The 16373-nt window shown below is 47.9% G+C and overlaps 1 protein-coding gene across 2 annotated transcripts; it reads right to left on the reverse strand.

Moving 5' to 3' along the window:
- Positions 1-634: 634 nt before the first annotated feature.
- Positions 635-15353, reverse strand: stk38a (serine/threonine kinase 38a). Of its 2 annotated transcripts, none has more exons than XM_037457666.2 (14): positions 15254-15353; positions 13713-13850; positions 12245-12296; positions 11933-12055; positions 11700-11783; positions 11483-11606; positions 11246-11400; positions 10987-11089; positions 10136-10197; positions 8056-8173; positions 7133-7256; positions 6938-7033; positions 2241-2335; positions 635-2154 (listed from the first exon to the last, which is right to left on the reverse strand). In XM_037457666.2, exons 2-14 carry the CDS (start codon positions 13841-13843, stop codon positions 2018-2020), a joined length of 1404 nt encoding a protein of 467 aa, XP_037313563.1. In that variant the 5' UTR covers positions 13844-13850; positions 15254-15353; the 3' UTR covers positions 635-2017. The 2 variants fall into 2 exon arrangements, with proteins under 2 accessions (XP_037313563.1, XP_037313562.1); XM_037457665.2 differs by having other exon boundaries at positions 10978-11089.
- Between the last annotated feature and the right edge of the window lie 1020 nt (positions 15354-16373).

Genomic DNA, 16373 nt, shown 5'->3' on the forward strand with positions numbered 1-16373 from the left:
AAGGCAGAAGACAGATGAACACATTGATTCAACCATAAAAAAGGTGTCTGTGCTCTATGAATCAGGCTGAACTTTTTTGTTTCAATTCATTACAATTAAATATATTTCTGAGCAAAAAGCAAAACCTCTCAATATAATTTTTAACTCATCCAGATGTTGAGAAGAACAACACAACACACTAAGTGCAGAGTATTTCATTGTCAAATAGCAGAAAACAGCCACGCGCTACAAAGAGAATGGTGGTTTAAATAATGTACACCCACCCCCCCCCCCCAAAAAAAGACCACGTCTGACTCAATGACACGATCAACCACACGTCAGAGCATCACCCGTAAACAACACCCACATCGGTTCTCTCTCACACTCTCCCTCTCTCTCTCACACACACACAGAGTGGCAGCATCAATAAAGTATGTCTCGACTGCTTTAAGCTGACCCATCTGCATTGGTAAAAAAATAAGATACATGCCGAGCTGCAGCATTCCAAGAACATAAAATAGTGACCCCTGCTGTAGAAGCAAGCTCCGCCGCATGCTTTTCTAAAATGCATTACCATTATCTTCACAATATGTTTTACATAACAGACTACGAGTAAAACCTTGACTCAGCGCTGCGTATGAAAGCCCATTGCTGCAAAAAACATGAGAAAAAAAAAAATCAATAAAATAATGGGTCGCTTTAAAAGTGATCTCTGAAAAATTCAAACTATGCGAGTGTAAAAAACAAGGAAACCATTTTGAAAGCTGTAAACATCAGATAATTCCTGATTAATGTCCCTACGACAGACATTAGAATTAGGAGATCTGAGTTAATGAAGTAAATGCTGATCAAATCAAAAGTTTGTCAGGATTATCAATATTTGCTGAAAATCCCTTGTTTCTTGGGAAATGGACTTCCATGGCTCTACGCCATGTGCTCTGATACAGATAAATAATAACAGAAAGAGAAACTGAATGGTCCAGGCTACATTCACACAAACAGCATTTTGGAATAATTGTGTAAGACTTAATTTACATTCATATTAAATGACAGCATGTTGGATATGGTGTTCACTGGAAGATGCTTAGCCCGGTGCGTCTTTATTTAAAAAGTGAGTCCACACTGTGGCTGCCTTGTGGTGAGTTCAGTTGTTCACGGCTCACTGACGTTTCCTGCTAAAAGAGGCAGAGTGGCTCGAACGGCTCACAACAGCTGCTGGGACTACAACAATTGCATTCGTTAGTTTCTTCCCCTCCCCCCCACGGTAAAGGTCTGCATCACGTTCATTACAACTCAAATGGTGCATTCCAATTAAAAAAAATTAAAAAAACACAATCCAAAACCCACTCCGGAATGCGCTGTAGACTCTGCTGAATAAAACAGCACATAAGGTGCACTACTTCAGTGGGTCTCTGTGACAAAATGTAACGAGGCTCTTGTGTCTACAAAATGCATCACTCTTTTAAAAACAAGCAACACCTGCGAATACAAAATGCAACTCAAAATTAGGGGAGGAAACAGCGAGATCAAGCAGAAATAGCATTCAGCTCAGTCTTTGGTTAAGGACAGAAACAAGTAGCACTTTCAGAGGACAATCATAAAGACACACATTTGGACAAAATCCCTGATTCACTTCCACAAGTGACCATGTCCGAGTTGGTGAGTCCACATGAAGGAAGTAGAGCGGCGCAATGTCCTGGTTGGAGAGGAGAAGATGCTGGATTGGGATAGGGAATGTAAAAGGGTGCTGGTATCTGGGGTGCATCCAGTGGGGAACATAGAAAGGCAAGCAGAGAGAATCACTTTAATTCCACTTCGGCCCTCACGTGAGAGCAGGAAGTAGAAAGGTGAACACCTGCAGAAATCAAGGCAGCAGTTGCTGGGAGAAGTAGCGGGTGAAACTGAGCCCCCCTTTTTATTATTATTCTCAGAGTTCTGTGTGACCGAGGATCCTCAGGGAACACGCTGGTGCTCCTCTCCTTGGACGACTCTCTTCAGGGTTTGGAGGGGTGTCGGTTAAGAGCCCGTGTGGAGGTGCTCATCTCTTGCCAGACTTCATGTAGGACGGTATCGCTCCCCGAGCAGTCAGGCCTTCGAAGCGTTTGTATGTGTAGTTGATGAAGACCCAGTCTTTGTTCTTCAGGTCCACCTCGCTCTGGTTGGACACTGGGGCGACTGGTGGGAGGAGGGGTTGAATTTAATTAGATCACACAGAAGAGGCAGAAGGTGAGCCTGGTGTTTGAGAGAAACGGGCCCAGTACCTGTTGGTGTGAGGATGTCGGAGTCGGGGAACTCGTCGAAGTTGGAGGTGTCGTCGATGCTCTTGATCTCGATAGGAATGGCAGCTGGTCGCTCTCTGGATAAGTGAAGGGAGACTGGGAGTTAATACGGGGGACTGAGAATTGGACTGAGTGGAACGTCTCTCGGTTACGTATGTAACCTTTGTTCCCTGAAGGGAACGAGACGCTGCGTAAAGACGCTGTGGGAACGCCCCTGCGTGACCGCCCCTGCGTGACCGCGTCATGAAGCACGTGTAAAATCTAACCAATGGCGAGCTGGTACGTCATAGGCGGGGACGCCGGACCAGGGCGCTATAAAGGGACCCGAAGGGCAGGACCTTTCATCTCTGAAAGGCCGAATCGAGTGCCACGGGCAGGTCGGGAGTATGGCAGAACGTTTACGCAGCTCGAGTTCCCTGAAGGGAACGAGACGCTGCGTAAACGAGACGTTCCCTCTCAGGGAACTCGAGCTGGGTAAAGACGCTGTGGGAACCCTAAACCCACTCACCATATGAGCAAGTAACAGTGGTGTGAAGTTTTAAAAACGCACACTCAGACGAGCACCTGTGCTCCAGGTGTAGCGTTAAGGCCAAGGTGGTAAAACCTCACGAACGTGTGGGGAGAGGACCAGCCTGCCGCCATGCAAACGTCGTGCAGCGATAATCTTCCCGACAACAGGGCTTTAGAAGCCGCCATACCCCTAGTAGAATGGGCCCGGACAGCAAAGGTGTGGGCTGGCCGGCCGATTCATAAGCAAGTGTGATGGCCTCAACCACCCACTGGCTCATCCTCTGCCTAATTACCGGCCCTCAGTGTTTGGGAGGCCCGGAACACACAAACAGCTGTTCGGAGAGCCTACACAGGGAGGTCCTGCGGACGTACAGGTCTAGGGCTCTGAATGGGCAGAGGAGGTTAAGCTTCGCCTGGTCCGACGCTTTTTCTTCTCAGGAACGGGGGAGGACAGAAAGCCTGCAGCACAATAGGCCCGACCATAGCGGACGGGACCTTAGGAATGTAGCCGGGGGAAGGGAGAAGAACGCCTTCACCATACCGGGTGCAAATTCCAAGGACAATGGGGCCACCGAGAGGGCTTGCATATCCTCCAACTCTTTTGAGGGAAGAAATAGCGAGCAGGAAGAGGGTCTTAACAGCCACATACTTCACTGCAACCTCCGCCATGGGCTCGAAGGGAGCACCGGAGAGACCCTCTAGTACGATGGCCAAGTCCCACGGGACTCTAGTGCTGGCTGCTGGCCTTAGCCTCAGGGTACCACGAAGGAAGCTGGATGCCAGCGGGTGTCTCCCCAGAGAACGCCTGTCTAGTGGGGCATGGGCTGCCGACAGGGCCGTCACATATACTTTGATGGTGGACGGGAATAAACCTGTGGCAAAACGCTCCTGCAGGAACTCCAGTACTGAACCGACTGGGCAGTTAACTGGGTCCAGCTGTCATTGCCCACACCAAGTGGGAGAGCAGCTTCCATCTACCGGCGTACGCCTTCCTCGTGGCGGGGGCTCTGGAGTGGCGGATGGTCTCCAAGACTTCGGTCGAGAGACCGGCTCCTAGGAGGCGGGTCCCCTCGAGGGCCATGCCGACAGTTTCCATAGCTCGAGGCGAGGGTAAACAATGGACCCCGACGCCTGAGACAGCAGGTCCACCCCGATGGGGGTCTCCAACGGAGGGCCTGCGAGGAGCGACAAAAAGTCTGCGAACCATCTAGGGCTGGCCAGAGCGGGGCTACAAGCAGTAGGCCACCGTCCTGACGGACCTTCACCAGAACCCCCCTGGAGCAGAGCAACCGGGGAAAAGGCGTACAGGCATGGCCGAGGTCATGTCTGCACATGCCCTGCATCTCACATCTCATGCTGCCCTGGGGCAGGATGCGCGAGGGAGAAACACAGAGGACAGTGAGTGGTCTCTCTGAAGGCAAACAGGTCTACCTCGGTAAGACCGCCTTTCCACAGGAGCTCCACCACCTCGGGGTGGAGTCCAGTCTCCGGGCCTCGGCCCCTGTCTCGACAGGGCGTCAGCCCCCCCATATGGCCAGAGCCCGCAGGAAACGCCGAGTGACCTTGATCAGACGGCGCTGGTTTCCCCTCGGGGAGAACCCCTTGGCCCTGAGCCACCACTGCAACAGTCTCAAATGTAACGGGCCGCAAAGGATCACGTAGGATGCTGCTGCCAGGAGACCTAACAGTCTCTAAAACTGTTTCACAGTGAGTGGCTGGCCTAGCTTGTCCTGCTTGACTGCAGAGAGGATCGAAACTACTTGAGCGGGAGACTGATCGTGGTCGAATCCCAAACAACGCCCAGGAAGGTGGTCCTATGCACTGTGGACAGCACGCTTTTCCTGGCATTGAGTCTCAGCCCCAGACGGTTGATGTGGGCAAGCACAACACCTTGATGTTGGGTCGCCAGCCGCACGGATGGCGCAAGAATCAACCAGTCGTCTATGTAGTTCAAAATGCGGATGCCATGGAGAAGCAATGGTGCCAGAGCAGCGTCCATGCATTTGGTAACGTACGGGGTGAGAGGGCTAGGCCGAACGGAAGAGCCCAATATTGGTAAGCTTTCTCCCCAAAAGCGAACCTCAGGAACTTCCTGTCGTGGGAGGATGGAAAATAAGCGTCCTGGAGAGCTACCGTGACAAACCAGTCCTCGGACCTGATAGTGAGCATCTTGAAGCTCAACTCCGCAACAGCGCAGTTCAAACGTTGGAGATCTAGTATCTCTTCTCCCTTTCGGACGCAAACCCCCATCCTCCTTTGGAACGGTGAAGTAGCGGCTGTAGTAGCCCGACTCTCTGTCTGGAGGGAGAACTCGTTCCGAGGCTCCCATCCGCAGCAGGGTCTGTACTTCTCGCTCCGATATCCGCGCCTGCTGGGGGTCTACCAAAAGTGTGTAGTACCCCGCGAAATCGAGGGGGCCGCCACCTGAACTGGGTGGCGTAGCCTCCGTCGATTCTGCGCAGGACCCATTGAGATACATTGGGGCGGGCACGCCACTCTCCCAATAAGTCTCTCAGGGGCACCGGCCCCTCTGGACGTCCCGAGAAGTTTCTGGACGTCTCGGGTTTACAGACACAGCGCCCTGCAACAGCGTACTGGCAGGGAAGCGCTAGTGTAGTAGCGCCGGAACCCTCCTCGGAGGGGGCGAACGGCCCTCGGGCTCGCGCTCGCTGGACCCGATCGTGCCCCGAAGCGGCGGCGGGGACAACGGACCGACTCCCGGAGAGAAGGGAGCACTGAAAAATGCGGTGACGCCCTAGCCCCTCTGGTCGGGATACCCTCCACGCCCTGACCCCTTAAGGCGTCATGGCCTGCTGGACGAAGCCTTCTTCGCGGCGGCCGTCCTCAGACCAGTCCGGCCACGAGAGGGCCCCGCCTGAGCGTGTAGCGTTACGGCCCAGCCTCGACGGGGGGGTGCACGCAGCGCGACGCTCTCCTGCTGCGCCAGGTGATGGGAGGACGTGGCGCCGACGGGCTCTTACGAGGTAGCACCATCGCATGCAGGCAGGAAGCCGCCTGCACTGCCGCCGAGCCAGGGCCGCATCCGCGGCCGGTATGCTAGCATAGCCATGTCGCTTAGCCTCCGCCGCTGACTAATGCAAAGCCGCACGCGGGTTGTAAACGCGAGCGGAGACCGGCTTCCCTAGGACGCCGACACCTCAGCGTGGATGTCCGGGAAGAAAGGCAAGCACCGGCGCGGAGGTACTCTACGGGAAGGCAGAAACCGTTCATGCAGCAGCAGGCTGTTGTTTACCCGCCGGCCAGCTGATATGGAACCTGTCAGCGGCTCTGTGAGGACCTCCAGCAGATCTCCTTTTCTTTCGGCGGCAGCGGAGGAATGAGTCGCCTCGGCGTCAGCCTCCGCTGCCTCTACGCTCACCACGTCCAGCTCCTCAGAGCCGCGGAGCGTGCCTCCGACGCCGGAAACGAGCGCCTGGATCCCGCGGTGAAGGGCCGGGAAAAGGCCTCAGCCGTCCCGGAATCCTCCGCGAGATCCATTTGTGATCCCCACCTTGAAGACATCTGGCGCTCTGCCTCGGCACAAGCTGGACCGGAGCCGCGGGGAGCACGCCTCATCGAGCCGCTCCTCAGTGAAAAGAGCTCGACGGGAAAGACGAGATTGCCACACACCATCTGCACAGCTAGCCCCCTCAAGGGCTAGCTGAGCGTGCTCCACGCCCAGGGAGACAACACACAGGCGTGTCGTCTGAGTCACTGCCCGTAATAAACGGGTGCAAGGGGGGACACACTGGACAATACCGCTTAGCCATTACTAGGTGGAAAAACTTCACTACCACACTAGATGAAGGCACAGAGATGAATGGTCCTGCCCTTTCGGGTCCCTTATAGCGCCCTGGTCCGGCGTCCCCGCCTATAACGTACCAGCTCGCCATTGGTTAGATTTTACACGTGCTTCATGACGCGGTCACGCAGGGGCGTTCACACAGCGTCTTTACGCAGCTCGAGTTCCCTGAGAGGGAACACTGAAAACAAGCATGCTCGGTTTCATTCTTGAATAAAGTGAATCAATGACTAAAGCAGTTACATATTCATAAACATTACTTAGTGGCAGACAAACAAACACACCACCCAGTACCATGGATTTAGAATGACATATCAAAGTCTGTAATAACTGTTCTTTGAAATAAACTTGTGGCGACGTCGCCCACCTGATATGGTCATAGTCCACCCCCTCAAAGAAAGGATTGGACTTGATCTCCTCCACACCTGCAGCACCGACTCGGTGCTCCTCCTCACAGCAGAACCTGCCCACAACACGTCTTCACTTAACGCCGCACACATGAAACCATGGAGGGATGTTACAGTTCCATCCAATGAGAGACTGAAAAGAGGTGTGTCCGTACCTCAGGATCAGGTCTTTGGCCTTCTCTGATATAGGCACTTCTGGGGGAAAGGTCAGCGTCTCTCTCCAGTTCATCACCTTCCTGTACGTCTCCTGAGGCGTCTCCGAGCAGAACGGAGGGTAACCTGCATGCAGCAAAAACACCAATCATCCTTTAGAGCAGTGTTTCTCAACTGGTAGGTCGCGACCCACCCGTTTGTAGTGGGTCGTGGGCCTTTGCATTGGAAAATTAAAAAAAAAAAAAGTTTCGTCTTTTTTCCAGCTCGTCCGTCCATGTTTTCCGTCAGCGCGGCAATTAGAACGCGGAAGCACCCCTCCCCCCCCCGTCGACACCGCTAGCGAACGCGGAAGCACCCCCCCCGTTGACCGATCGAATTGGGTCGCGGCTTGTCATTAAGGAGTAAAGGTGGGTCCCGGAGCCAGACAAGTTGAGAACCACTGCTTTAGAGCAGGGGTCTTCAACTAAAATGTGAAGAGGTCCAGTTAGTGAAAATTTCTATAAGTAAAGGTTCGAAAGATCATAATTTTACTACTTTACAACTCTTATTTAATCACTAGTGTGATTAAATAGAGTATCAACATTTGCATGTAATCAATACACAACAAATTAATTCAGTATGATGCTGAAACTCCTTTGACAATATTTATTGTCACGTAACAAAGAATTGAACATATACGTATGTGTGACTGCAAATATAAATAATGTTCGCTCTCTTAACTAAATAAAAGTAAGCTGCATTTAAAAAAGTTCAAATAAAGTGCTTCAATTCTGAATTACCCCTTTTCTGCTTTACATTTGGGCTTGAGAGTCCCAGCATATAAACAATTTATCTTAACTCATTTGAACAATTGTTTAATAAAATATATAGAGTTCATCAAATCAGCTGAGGTTAATCAGGTGGTGTCTATCAACTAGTCAGTTACCTATCAGCATCTCGTACATGATGACACCCAGGCTCCACCAATCGCACAGCTTGTTGTATCCATTTTGCATGAAGACTTCTGGAGCGATGTAGTCGGGGGTTCCTACAGTGGAGAATGCCTGAGAGTGGGCAACAGAAAGACAATGAGCCGGACAGAGCTCAGTTGGGGACAAAGTTATGTCATGTGACTGTGCACTGTGATGTAGCAACATCTGAAATTAAATGTAGGGATTAAGGACAACTGCATACGGAGCCCACTTCATCTAGTTTCAATTTAAAAATGTTTTCATATACGTAACTGGATCAAAAGGTTATGCATATATATTCAATGATTTTGACTACCAACCCTTCACCTTTATCTATTAATAATGACATGACTGTTTAAAATGATCATGTTAAACCTTACTTTGTAGGATGCAACGGGTCACACATCAAGAGTCATGGTTCAGATCAGCAAAGAAAAGGGGAGGAGTGAAATACAACTTTGCATTCCATTTATTAAGTTCAAAAGAACTGTTGGCTCTGGTTTTACATCATAACGAAAAAAAGGAAGGTATCCAAATTTGAAACAAATAATTAATGTTACATGAATTATGTTGAATAATTGATGTAATAGTTTTAGCCTAGTTAGGACCCTTCCCTAAATGCTTCACCCTCGTCACTGACAGACCAGGATAGGGGCGCTTCAGATCTGGCATTAATATTGGTTTTAGCCTACAGCAAGATCTAACGGTACGGTGCGGTGCGGGTCGGGTCTGTTGGCGTTTCCACCGCCAACAGTATCCTTACTTGATAGGCGTGGTGTATTCCAGAAAGTAGTGGTTACGTCACTTTATAGGCGTGGTATTGGACGGAAAGTAGATTGGCGTCATTCGATCGCGCGAAAACTGAAAGCTAACCGCAAACAACAATGGAGGACATACAGCCGATCCTGTTCTTGCTTCTCGATATGTGGCTGTTAAAGTAAATGCTGCGCGGCGACATTGTTGCGGTGTTTAAAAATGGCGCCTCGTGTGTTGTCTTGTCCCTTACGGGACGCGCAAATGACGACACTCTTTCAACCAATCAACGTTTCTGCAGTGAGTCCAGCTCCACCCTTTAGTACCAAACAACTGTGCCAGGTACCCCAACGGCAGGGTACCCAAAAAGTGGTACGGTACGGTTCGGATTTTTGGTACTTTTCTCAACTTTTGGCAGTGGAGACACAAATAAAAGGGTACCGACCCGTTCCGCTCGGTGGAAACGCGCCATTAGTGAAAACTACATGGTGCCATTGTAGCAATGATTGCAACCGGCTATGTAACATAGCCAAATTACTACATTTCACTTTGGCATTTTTTCCCCAACAAGTCGGGGACGGTCGGCGAGAGCTTGTGCACATGAGAACCCTCTGCAATCACTGGCTGCGTGCACTAGGCAGTCCTTCCTACCCGCCCCTCTTCTGCCCGCCTGTCAACGCCTGCAGGCAGCATGACTAAGAGCGGAGCAGGGAGCGAACTCAGATTGCGCTGTTTTAAGGTAATATAAATACCAAAAATATGCTAAATGGTATCGTTTATAACATAATGGTACCACAATATCGATACACCGTGCAACATTAATTCAGGGACTTGTTACTATAAAAAGGAACATCAACAGTACAACTTTATAGCACACCAAGATGATTAAACTATTAAAAAATGAAATAGTCATTGATCTACGGTTCAGAATTCATCTGAACAGATCCGTTACACCACTTTTAACTAAAGAAGCGGCCCTTCTGAAACATTACAGCTCCTCCAAACAATATTTACTTTTCAAGAACTCTGCCTCATAGTAGAATAGAATAGTCTCGTAGTGCCATTTTCACACTACAAAACACATTTCAGTCAATACCAAATAAGTACGACAGTGTGTCATGGTGGTTAGCTAATCCATTGCTAACCACCATTTTAAATTGCATAGCTTCTTCTGTGACAAACTTGTTAGCTTTATGACGGGAGTAAAACCCTGAAATGGTTGTTCCTTAGTAAATAGTGCTGTATTCATTCATTCATTCGAGAAATGCTCTTGTGCGTCATTACATCTTGTTTCAGACCTACCAGCTGCCTCCTGTTCCTCTTCCACGTCTCTGCTTTCCTCTTGGAGTTCATGTTCTGGAAGGCTGATTGAGAAAAGACGTGCTGCCTCTTAGTCACAATATAATCACAGAAAGCTAAGCAACTCGGTAATATAGTGTATGTACCAGAGATGGGGACTCGACTTGATACTCGTCCTCGAAAGACTTCAGACTCTACCTTAAGCTTTGGGACTCGTGAGCATCTCTGGTATGTACAAATGTGTACAAATAACACACTTGCATGATTCAACAGACGTGTGCATGTTAATAATGGAAATAAATGAAGGGGGTTGACTGACTTTTAAATATCAGAGCCAAGAGCAGCGAGCGTAGTCAACTACTGCTACATCCCGTCAGACCAGGATTATTTATTTATACCCGTTAATGAACTTTTCTCCTCTTGTTACCCTGGTAACCGCTGTCATTACAGACGGTTGCGTCGATTCTTACTGTGAAAATCTACGAACTTCCAGTTTAGCGGCTCTGCTTCGTATTTTCATTTTATGGGAAAAACCACAAAAAAAAATTAAGTAAAGAGTAAAGGAGGTGTAAAAAGTTGTTGGTATGGTTTTCTACGGTAAAAGGGACGATGATAAGAGATGGGGACTCGAGTTTGAGACTCTGACTCGAGTGTGACTCGAGTCGCACACACGGTGACTTCAGACTCGACTTGAGAGTCGTCCTCGAAAGACTTTAGACTCGACTTCAAGCTTTGGGACTCGTGAGCATCTCTGGTATGTACAAATGTGTACAAATAACACACTTGCATGATTCAACAGACGTGTGCATGTTAATAATGGAAATAAATGAAGGGGGTTGACTGACTTTGCTTACTGAGGTCACTGGGCAGGCTGTGGTTCAGGTTCTTGTAAAACTCGGTACGGTGAGCCCTCTTCAGCCCCGTGCACAGACCAAAGTCAGACAGTTTCACATGACCCTGGATGACACAAAGACACAATATGATCAGACACACACTCAGGTTAAGAATTGAAGCACTGGAAGTTCCTGGTATCTCCGCCCTCCTGCTGGCTACCCTATAAAATAAAGGCTAACAAAGCTCAGCATATGTGACATAACTTTCAATTGAACTCACCCTGGAGTCCAGCAGCAGGTTGTCTGGTTTGATGTCTCTGTGGATGAAGCCCAGCTGGTGGATGGAGTCGATTGCCAGCACCGTCTCAGCGATGTAGAATTGAGTGGCCTCCTCCGCCAAAGTGTCCTTCTTCATCAGCAGAGTCATCATGTCACCTGCGTCGTAACAGCAGACACAACAGTCAACCTGAGAAGGTTCTGCTCCCCCCACAGCATCATGTTGTAGAGTGTATCCTACCTCCAGGAAGGAACTCCATAATTAAGTAGAGGTTCATCTTATCCTGGAAGCTGTAGAACATTTTGACCACCCACAGGCTGTCAGCCTCCACCAGAATGTCCCGCTCCGCTCGAATATGACCAACCTAACCCACAGAAGGGGAATTAGAGGGGCGGGCGGGCGCACGCACACACACTTCAGCAGCAGTCCTGTGTGTGGGTGCGTTACTTCCCCTTACCTGCTCCTTCTCCAGCATGTCGGCTTTACGAAGGATCTTCATGGCATACACATGTCCGGTGTCTTTCTTCTGCACCAGACGAACCTGAAGGCAAAGGCCACAAAGCTAATTTATCTCAGCCATTGGGTTTAACCTGAGACTTCAGTGAGTTCCTAATGACAGATTAGCTCACTGCTTTGTGACATTGTGATCTGATGGTGTTTGATGGTATGTATGAATGAAACAGCCTTTACCTCTCCAAAAGCTCCCCGGCCAATCACCTTCAGGGACTCAAAGTCCTCCAGACCCAGGCGAGTCCGTTTCAGACGCAAGAACTCAGTCTCTTTCCTTGCATGCTGAGAACGCCGGATACGTTTCTGAAAAGCACAGACATCCCTTTTCAAACACACTATTTAGTTTTCACCAAGGATTACAGCTTTTGAGAAGGAGAGGGGGGGGCTTTAAGCCAAATATAATGCTTCATGAACACTCAGAGATGTTCCTTTCAACAGAAAGACAGGGATTGAGAAAAACTTGAGAGAAAACTGCATGTGTTTGTCATTCACCTCTTCATCTGCCAAGCCCTCCTGATCCATCACTTTCTCCAGCTTCTGCTGCCTGAGGACACAATATGGCCGTTATCACAGTTCCTAGCAACAAAGTCGTGCATGCACGGCCCACCCCATCACATTTGTCATGGAAGTGCAAACAATGGCAAGAAAAATAACTATTAGGTTTCGAAATTATGCAATGTATTTACAAACTACATGCAAAAGCATCCATTTATGAATCCAAATGACTTAAAAGGTCTGGAAATCTGACCCATTTATCACAGCCTGTGTGATATGATGACAGTCTGGAGTTAAAACTGATGCTTTCCTGGGCCTCAAACCAACATTTACTGAAAAATGTTTCCCCATCATCAATGACTGATTAAAATAAATACAAATGAATGAAGAATACAAAAATCCCCCAGCCTCCACATTAAAACCACCGAGACATTGAGGAGGACACTGATGACACTTGTCCCAACCGGAAGTGATGTTGCTTAAACCAAATTCTGACATAAGCCACATCTTTGAACGAAATGCAAACAAAGACATTCGAGTATCAATCATTGGCAAAAGAATATTGTTTCCCTTTCACGCAGAAATGAAATGGTTAGAATAGTTTAGCCTGAAGTTACGCTATTGTGTCCCTCAGAAATCGAGAGACAGCGAGATCCTCCTTGTGGCACTGGCAAGCAATGGCAACCGAGTGGCACCGTGTGGCACCGAGTGGCACGCAGTGGCACGTCAGTGGCAAAACAAGGCAAGCGAGTGGCAATTGCCAGTAATTCAGTGGCAAGTCCGGAGCGAGCGTCTCAGTGGTACGCTGAGTGGGCGGAGCCAAGTTTTCCTAGAAAACGGCCGTTGACGTTAATACCTTTTATTTATTTATTTTTATTTATTTGGGTTACCCCACAGTAACCCAAGGAACACCCCCCCCACAAACACACACACGGAACACGCCAAAACCCCCCCTCGCGGAGCCCCCCGCAACCCCGCCGTGTCGCTCCCGGCCGAGGACCACCACATCCCCGCGGAACCTCCACACGGACCCCCGCCCGCCCCCACACGGAACCCGCAGACATGAGATCGCAGTGGCCAGTATCTGGTCCAAAGCTAAAACGAGCCCCTGCTCTGGAAAACGAGCGCTCACTTGTCTCAAATAAATAAATAAAATTAAATAAAAAGGTATTAACGTCAACGGCCGTTTTCTAGGAAAACTTGGCTCCGCCCACTCAGCGTGCCACTGAGACGCTCGCTCCGGACTTGCCACTGAATTACTGGCAATTGCCACTCGCTTGACTTGTTTTGCCACTGACGTGCCACTGCGTGCCACTCGGTGCCACACGGTGCCACTCGGTTGCCATTGCTTGCCAGTGCCACAAGGAGGATCTCGGCCCTGCTGCAGAAATCTGTGTGCATTTCGGAGTGTGTGGTCACCGTGCTGAATCATGACATGTGTGGATCTGAAGTGTGTAGACTTTACCTCATCTCTCTCTCCTCGTGCTGGGCAATGAGGTTGCTGTAGAAGTTCTCCAGGGTCACTTTGGCCATAGTGACCCGCTCCTTGGTGTGGTTACTCATGGAGGAGCACGAGCTTGGGCCAGTCATTGCCATGCTTTACCTGGAGAGACATACACACACACAGCACAATGCATCCGCACTCAGTCCACGCTGCTGGAAACACATGCCCTATTTAGAACGCTGCCACCGAGCTAAGAACAGGGAGGCTTGGGTAATAGAAGGTTGGAAGAAGCAGCAGCAAAGTTAGATTATACGACAATGAGTTGATCCCTAAAAACGGAGCTATAAAATGAGATGACTGTTGGCCCAGAAAAAGAGGAAGGAAAGCATGTTGCTGAGCTGTGTTGATAACATTGTGAAGTTATGAAGAAACTATGGGGAAATCAGATTTGTGCAAGGACTGATGGGAGATTCACTCTGGGAGATACATTTACAGTTGGGCCCTTAAAAAGATGCAGATTTAAGGAAAGTCGAACACTGGAATAATTGCCCTCTGCATTAACACCTGCAACCTGGGCAGTCAATTCAAAAGAAAGAGCCAACAGCTATTTACTGAAGACGACTTCCTCTAGGCTTGATCATACTGGCCGATGCGAATGTGGCCTGAAACATTCAAACGCACATTATTATGTGCACTAAACTTGGAGGAATTTCCATTTTGTAAGCAATGTTTAACTCTCCATATTTAAATACTTCGGCCATAATATCCATTGACATGCCATGTTTAGCCACCGCTTGATGAGATACCAAAAAGTTCATAAGAGCGTACAACCAACATTCTCGGTTGCAGTTTTGATTAGAAAGGCTGTCTGGTTATAAGCCTAAAGAAGCCAAGCTGAAGTTGACCTTTTTGTCAACGACACGTAGCTAACGTTAGCTACCAAAGTTGTTAGTTGTTAGTTTCTGTTGCCACGCAGCAATACGTGCTTAACCAGCTGCCTTAAAGTTAAATACAAACAGGGAGCAATGCAACTTAAAAGTCAACGTTCTTTGACGTTGTCCTGATTCAAAAACATTTAACTTTAAAGGGTGCGTAGTTTCTTTAAACAGTTAATAAACAAATGCTTGAATCCGCTAACAGCTAGCTAGTTAGCTAGCTATTAAAGTTCCAATCTCCATCAAGTCACACAGATTAGTGTTTAAATGATAGCGGATATGTCCTTCAAAATAAGACTGCCACTTTTTCAGGCAAACGTGTTTCAGTCCATCTTTGTTAGTTTGTGTTTTATTTTGAAAGTGTTAACAGAAAACAACTATTTCTATTTTTTACAAACTTGACAACTTGAAGTTACCAAAAGCCAATGGCTAAGGGAAAGTTAGCTAGTAAACGTTAGCTACTTATCTACTAAAATAGAGTGGGTCCTTTGTCACCAAATAGAAAATCGTGGCACATAGCTCGTCCACAATCCATTTAGTAAGATAAATAACTAAAGAAAAAGTGCAACATATTATCTTGTAGACCTTTCACTTTGTATTAAGTATAGTTGGTCTTTGTTCACTTACCTTGGTTGAAGGTGCGGTATCTGCCGTCCTCTCGGCCTCTCTTCCTCTCCTCTGCCGATGGTTGCGTCACCAAACCTGGTTGAACCAGCACGCCACCCAGCTGCCAGTGAAGGAAGTACATATAGTGTGTTATTTGATTGGATTACAAACCAAGCACTATTTTTCAGATTTCTATTATTTGTTGAATTTTTTGATAACTTATGTTATGCTACAATGTTAATATTATTATTATATATTATACAGTGGAGTCATGCCTGCTATGTTATTGTTTTACTATAACGTTTGTGTTGCATCTAAATATATCTTGTTCTAAATGTTCTACAAAAAGGTTCTTAGAGGTGATGAGGTCCATAGGAGGCCGCCGGTGTTGTACCCGGGGTGGGTAATCGGAAGAGTTCTCGGTGGGCCGCTTCACGTCCGATTTTGTTTTTTTAGAATGAGAAATTAGATGTGTGGCGGGAGTGTGTGACAAGAGACTGAAATGAGTGACTGTCAGTGCGTGACACTTGAGAGCCATGACTTTTCGCAAACCAAATATTAAATTGAATTCAAATTGAATTAGCCTTTTTATATCACCCACTATATTGCGATCGATAGACTTTGCAAATATTATGCAAATATTGATAACAAAACTCAAACTTGATCTTGATCTTGATTTTCTTTGTAGCTTCTGAGCAGCAGATAAGCCAGTCTCCTGCCGGAAATGATGAGCCCAAAATTTGCAATGAGGAGGCCATGACTACATGGACAGGTAGAGAGGATAACAACATTAATGTATTATTTAATGTAAGAAAGAGCCGTATATGACACAGTTATAAAGTGGCTGATGACCACTTTGAGCCGCTTAGGCGGTTGCTCATGCTGTAGATGCTGTTCACAGTGTAACTGTATACTGTACTGTGAGTTGAACTATAAACATTAGTTTAATATGCCTCTTTGTTGAAGAGTGGGACACGTTGCAAATGCTTTGTTTAGTTATTTCTGCTTTTGGAATAGTGGAATATGTTTTGTTAACTTCTCAGCTTAAGTGCATTATTACTTAACCTTTACATTATTTGTTGAACCATGGTATTAATAAAAAAAAAACGTACAGGATAGTAAGCGCTGAACTGCTGCTTCA

This window comes from Pungitius pungitius, chromosome 1 (assembly GCF_949316345.1).
Source record: "Pungitius pungitius chromosome 1, fPunPun2.1, whole genome shotgun sequence".
NCBI lineage: Eukaryota > Metazoa > Chordata > Actinopteri > Perciformes > Gasterosteidae > Pungitius > Pungitius pungitius.